The sequence below is a fragment of the Vulpes vulpes genome, chromosome 3 (assembly GCF_048418805.1).
Source record: "Vulpes vulpes isolate BD-2025 chromosome 3, VulVul3, whole genome shotgun sequence".
Lineage (NCBI taxonomy): Eukaryota > Metazoa > Chordata > Mammalia > Carnivora > Canidae > Vulpes > Vulpes vulpes.
In genome coordinates this window covers 152,583,418-152,588,969 of record NC_132782.1, presented here as the reverse complement: position 1 = coordinate 152,588,969, position 5,552 = coordinate 152,583,418, and the positions used below count along the sequence as shown (strand labels likewise).

At 74.3% G+C, this 5,552-nt stretch overlaps 1 protein-coding gene across 1 annotated transcript; it reads left to right on the top strand.

The window, feature by feature from the left end:
- Positions 1-767: 767 nt before the first annotated feature.
- Positions 768-3,512, top strand: LOC140598154 (uncharacterized). Its single transcript, XM_072751527.1, has 5 exons — positions 768-840; positions 1,061-1,126; positions 1,675-1,774; positions 2,045-2,197; positions 2,498-3,512. The coding sequence occupies exons 1-5, from the start codon at positions 838-840 to the stop codon at positions 3,412-3,414; spliced, it is 1,239 nt and encodes a 412-aa protein (XP_072607628.1). The 5' UTR covers positions 768-837; the 3' UTR covers positions 3,415-3,512.
- The last annotated feature ends 2,040 nt before the right edge of the window (positions 3,513-5,552 follow it).

Sequence of the window (5,552 nt, the reverse complement as noted above, 5' to 3'; positions counted from 1 at the left end):
CCTCATGTTCCTGCCCGAGGAGGATGCCTTCTGGGCGCTGGCCCAGCTGATGGTGGGCGACCGGCACTCCATGCACGGTAGGGGCCCGCCGGGGAGCTCAGGAGGGCCTCCCTGCAGGCTGCTGCACCGGGGGGCAGGCGGGGACCCCCCAGCTCGCCCCCCCACGGGCAAGGGCCCCGCCTCCCCGGTGGCCTCGGGGTCCCGGAGCCACGGCCACCCGCCCCACCGTCTGCAGGCCAGGCACGCACTCCCGTTGCTCCCCCAGCCTCCCGCCGGGCTGCCGGCTTGTCCCCCAGGCCCCCCTGCCAGCCCACGGCCACACGGGGCCCAGGGGGCAGCGTCTCCCCCTCCCGGGGGCCCCCAGCCTCACTCCCAAGCCCCACAGCAGAGGGCCGTGCACGCCCATCACCCTCCCCTTGGCCTGCACCCGCTGCCCCTCGGGGCTGGGGACCCGCCTGTCCCCGCGGCGGCCCCCGCAGGAGAGAGGGTGCTGGGTCAGCCGGGCCCGGTCCTCAGCCCCCAGCCCACGCCCCGCGGGGTCTCTGTGAGGACGAGGGTCCCCGGGCCCCGCGCCCCCGGCCTGGGAGGCAGGCCCTGCCCTCTGGGAAGAGCGGATCCAGCCAGGGCTCCGAGGGCGGTGGGCACACGGGGGTCAGGGCGTGGCGGGGAGGCCCCTGCCCCGACACCCCCCACCCCGCCTGGTGCAGGAGGAGGCCCTGACCTTGGGGGCCTGGGGCCTTCTCAGGCTTCTTCGTCCCGGGCTTCCCGAAGCTCCTCAGGTTCCAGAGACATCACGAGCGGGTCCTCCAAAGAGCTCTCCCGGACCTGAGGAAGCACATGGCGAGTGGGGGCGAGTGGGAGCTCCTGAGGCTCCGTCCCCGGAGCCCGGGGCAGGGGGTGGGGGGCATGGCCCTCCCTCCGAGCTGCCCAGAGTTGGGGTCACGTTCCTCCCCCTGGGGCCCGGGGGCGCCCTCGGGGCTGGGCTGGGCCGCGGGGAGCGCGTCCACCCGGCTCCAGGGGCCGCGGCGTGGGGCCTGAGCACCCCCTGCCCTCCCGCCAGGACGAGGAGCAGATGTCCACCGGCATCTACAGCCCCAAATGGTTTCTCCAGTGCTTCCTCGGCCGGGTGAGGCCCCCCCCCCCCGGGACCCCCGCTCCCGGACCTGCCCCCTGCCCCCGGGGAGGGCCCAGCTCAGCCCCACCCTCCAGACGAGCCAGGCCCGACCCCGGGGTCCTGAGGCTGAGGCTGAGGCTCGCAGCCCAGCCCGTCCTGGAGAAGCCCAGAGGGTCCCTGGACGAGGTCCCGGGGGGCGGCCCGTCTCTGCCTCAGCTCCCCCGGGGGAGGCCGGGTCAGCCCGGGGTGTGGACGGGCCCTCGGCCCATCGGGCGGCCAGCCTGGGGTCCTCTCGAGGCGTGGTGTCTGTCGTCAAGTGCGGGCAGAGTCTGTGCCCCCAGGGGTGCGGGAGGTGCTGGCCGGGGTCGGAACCCGGAGCGGCCGGGAGTCCCTGATCTCCCTGGGAGGAGGGCACGCACGGGGAGGCGGGGGGCGGGGGGCGGGCGCTGCGGGGCCTCGTCGCAGGCAGCCGGGGGCCAGATGGCAGGCCTAGCCTAGCCCCAGCCGAGCCCCCCAGGGGCCCTGCTCAGGCCGCTCCTCCCACCCCGCCGTCCCCCTAGACCCCCTTCTCGCTCACCCTGAAGCTGTGGGATGCCTACGTGTTGGATGGGGAGAGGGTGCTCACGGCCATGGCCTATACCATCCTCAAGGTGCACAGGAGTAAGTGAGCCCCCGGGAGCCCAGGTGTGCCGGGGGCGGGGGGCAGGGGCGGTGACCCTGGGCTCTGAGCAGCACCCAGACCTGGGGCGGGGGGACGGCGGGGCAGGCGGGTGCAGCGGGGCTCCCCGAGTGGAGCAGCGGGCAGGGGCCACCCCGGCCAGCGCACTGCCCGCGGCGCTCCTGGGCACAGCGGGACCCCAGCCGCTGGCCTGGGGGCCCCGGGGGCCCCAGGGCGGGGCCCTCTGGGTCTGACTCTCGCCCACCGCCCAGAGCGCCTCCTGAAGCTGCCCCTGGAAGGGCTCCGGGAGTTCCTCCAGGACTCTCTGGCCCAGCCCTGGGCCCTGGAGGACGAGGCCGTGCTGAGACACCTTCGGGCCTCCATGACCCAGCTCCGCAGGATGCGGTGCGACCTGCCCCCGCCAGGTGGGCTCAGGGCCCCGGCCCCTCCCGACTCGGCCTGCTGGGGCCGCCCACAGGGGACAGAGCCCCCGGGGCCCCCGTCCTCATCTCTGGGGCTCTCCTCTTCTGCTCCAGCCTCGGGGACCCCAGGCCAGGGCTGGGCGGGCGGGTACCCACTGCAGGGCCCGGGCGGCAGTGTGGGGGGCTGAGCACAGGGTCAGGCCGGGGGGGGGGGGGTCACGCGGGAGCCGTGAGGACCCCCGGGGCCCCCAGCGGGGGACACACAGCCTGCTGGAGACGCTGACCCCGTCGGCCTCTTTCCAGCGGGACCTGAGGAGTTCCCCACGAGGCCCCTGGGCCTGGAGCCAGTGTCCCCGGCGCCCGGGCCTCTCCTCCCTTCTCCGGCCTCTGAGCCACCGCCCAGGGTGGAGGAGCCGGCCTCCCCGGGCCCAGCCGCCCGGCCTGAGCCGCCCGGACCCCCTCCCGGCCAGGCCATCGTCCAACTTGCCCCCCAGCCCCGGCGGTGGAACTCCCTCCCCACCCTCCCGGGGCAACAAGGCGGTGCAGGCAGGCGGCCCCGGGACACGGCGGGCTTCAAGACAGAAAACGGGGTCTCCTTCCATTTGGCACCTGCCTGGGCCACCCCAGAGGCCCCGCGACGGACCGGGCCCTGGAGCACCCCCGGGACTCCCATCACGCGGTCCCCCCAGCCCCCTAGGGATGACGCTGTCGGGCCCAGGACACCCTTCCTGCCCCGCGGCCACTGCAGCTCGTGCCCCTCGCTGGGCAGTGACGGGCACAGCCAGGGCAGAGCCAGGGCGGCGCTGAGCCCGCTGCCCCGAGGCCCCGCACAGGCCCGGGACCCTCTGCCCCCCGCGTCCACGGGGCAGCTCGATGCTCGCGGGCCTCGGGGGCAGAGCGTGGCGGTGAGGGCGGGGGCCCGGAGGCTCCGGCCCGCCGTCACCGTGCCCTGCCTCGTCTCGCTGTGCCTCCCGGAGGGCGGCACCGCCCGCACGGGACACCAGCCCCTGACCCAGAGGGACCTGGGCTGGCCTGGCCCCGGGCTCTGTGGGGGCAGGGGCGACTCGAGCGCCTGCCCCAGGCCCAGCGCTAATGGGATCCAGCGCCCCGGGGCCCTGGCCAGGCCTGCGTTCTGGCCCCGGGCCGAGCGAGCCCTCTCACAGCAGGATGTGGCCTCCTGGGCCCTGGGCGTGCCCCACAGACCCAGGTCGCTGACCTAGGGCAGCCCTGGGGATCCCGGGACACCCCAGGGCAGGGCAGCGGGGGCAGGCCCGTGGGCCCCACCCACACCCCCACCCCCACCCCCACCCACACCCACACCCACACGAGGAGGCAGGCTCCTCCACGCGCTGGGGCTCCAGCAGTCAGTCACCCGGCCCCAGGGGGCCCGAGGCCGGGGTCCAGCTGCCCTGCGGGGACCCAGCGCAGGAGCCCATGGGCCGCAGGTCCACGTCAGCCCTGCCGCCCCCAGAACCGCCTCTCACCGCCCCGACCTCAGGACACGCGCCCCCACCCGGAGTCGAGTCCGCACAGGCTCCCAGGCGGGGGACGACTCCAGCACCCGCACCCCTGTGGGATTCCCGCTTTCCTCTAAGGACAGGAAGGTCTCCCAGGGGAAGGCGCGCACCCTCGGCTCTGAGCCCCTGTTTGCTGTTGCAAGTTCAATAAAGTGTTGTTGTGTGAGAGGGCACGGCCGGCTCGTTTCTGCGTCTCCCGGAGCTCTGTGCACGGGGTGCGGAGACACCCCCAGAGAGGAGGAGGGGGCGCCGCCCAGGCCCCGACCAGCCCCTGCGGGGGCGCCGCCAGGCACACACAGCTGACGTCCCCACGTGCCTTCCCGGGGCGGCCAGACGCCAGGGTCAGGACCCCGCAGACTCTACTGCGACTCAGCCTGCGCCCGCGGCCAGGACGGGCCCTGGGACAGAGTGACAGCCGGGGAGCCTCAGGTCACCAGGGTCTGTGCTAAGCGCCCTGGGAGGTCTGTGCCCCCTCTGTCCAGGGGGCCTGGGCTGCCCGGGCTCCGGGGCGCTTCCTCCCCTCCCCGCCCCGGGCCTGTGCGCCTGGGGCACAGAGGGCCCGCGGGGCGGTCAGCGTGGCCCCGGAGCGGACGTCAGGACAGCAGGCCCTTGCAGCTCTCACACCTGGGCCACCCTCACCGGGCGGGCTCAGCGTGCACACCCGGTGCTGCTGGATCCCTCGCACCAGAGTGTGGAGGGCACCCTGCACGCCCTGGAGAGTAGGGGCTGGGTGAGCGCGGGGCTCGGCCTGGGGGCAGGCAGCGCAGGGGACCGAGGGACCCCGGCCCCGTCCCCACCCCGACTCCCACACACACACACACACACACAGGCAGCCCCAGGGCTCCCCCCACGGGCAGCCGGCCCCTCAGGAGCTCCCCCCAGGGCGGCCCCGAGGTCTGGCTCCCCGCTGGAGAGGCATCGGGGAGAAGAGAAGCGGCCGGCGCTCGGCGGGGACCCGCTGCCACCCACGGGAATGTGGCCGAGCCGGACCTTCCAGCTCAGCCGACCCCCCGGCGGGACGGGACGGCACGGGACGGCACGGGACGGCACGAGGGGGCCCGGGTCGGCCGGGAGAACCCAGCTAGCCGCCCAGCGCCAGCACCGGAAATGATGGTGTTTCAACCGTTTCGGCGTCAGGACGACGCGGCCCGAGGATCAGATCGCGGCACGGCGACAGACAGGCACACACCCCAAACCCAACAAACGTCGGAATCCCCCGACTGTTGTCAGACAGCAGCCGGACGGTTACAGACGTGACGCTGGGGTCCCCGGTAGGACACACGGAGGACGCTCCAGACCACGGCTGCAGAGGCGCTGGAGGCCCGGGGATGCGCCTGCGGGTGCCCACGGGGAGCGCGGGGCGGCGGGAAGCACCCTACAGAGGGGGGCCCCTCCTGGGAAAGGACGCCGGGTCCCCGCGAAGGCTCCCGATGCTGACAGCTGTCCCCCTCTCCTTCAGCTTCTGGTTCCCCCCCGCCCCATTTTGCTCTTCCTGATTCTCCGTCGGCCTCCGCCCTGCATCCGAGCCACTGACCACACGGGCTTCTTTAGGACGTCGGGTCCCAAAAGGAGGCCGAGCTCTGGCTCCCGGGATCGGGAAGGACCATCGCCGAGGTTTATGCTGATCCCCCCGAGCTCGTGCCTTCCCGGCTCTTCTGTCCTGCAGAACGAGGGGAGGCACGGGCCTTACGGGGAAGGAGGCCCACTCCCACTCGGGCGGGACCGTCCCTCGTGGGGGACCCCGTCATCTGGGCCCGGGAGAGCGAGCGGGGCCATCAAGAACAGGTCGCAGGCTAGACATGGTCCGCTCTGAGGTTTGTCCTGAAGCGAGCACTCCCCTT

What these genes read in the sequence shown, in the direction of transcription:
- LOC140598154 (XM_072751527.1), top strand. An exon ending in TCCAGTGCTTCCTCGGCCGG is followed by an intron (nt 1,127 to 1,674) that starts GTGAGGCCCCCC and finishes CCGTCCCCCTAG; the next exon opens with ACCCCCTTCTCGCTCACCCT. An exon ending in GTGCGACCTGCCCCCGCCAG is followed by an intron (nt 2,198 to 2,497) that starts GTGGGCTCAGGG and finishes GCCTCTTTCCAG; the next exon opens with CGGGACCTGAGGAGTTCCCC.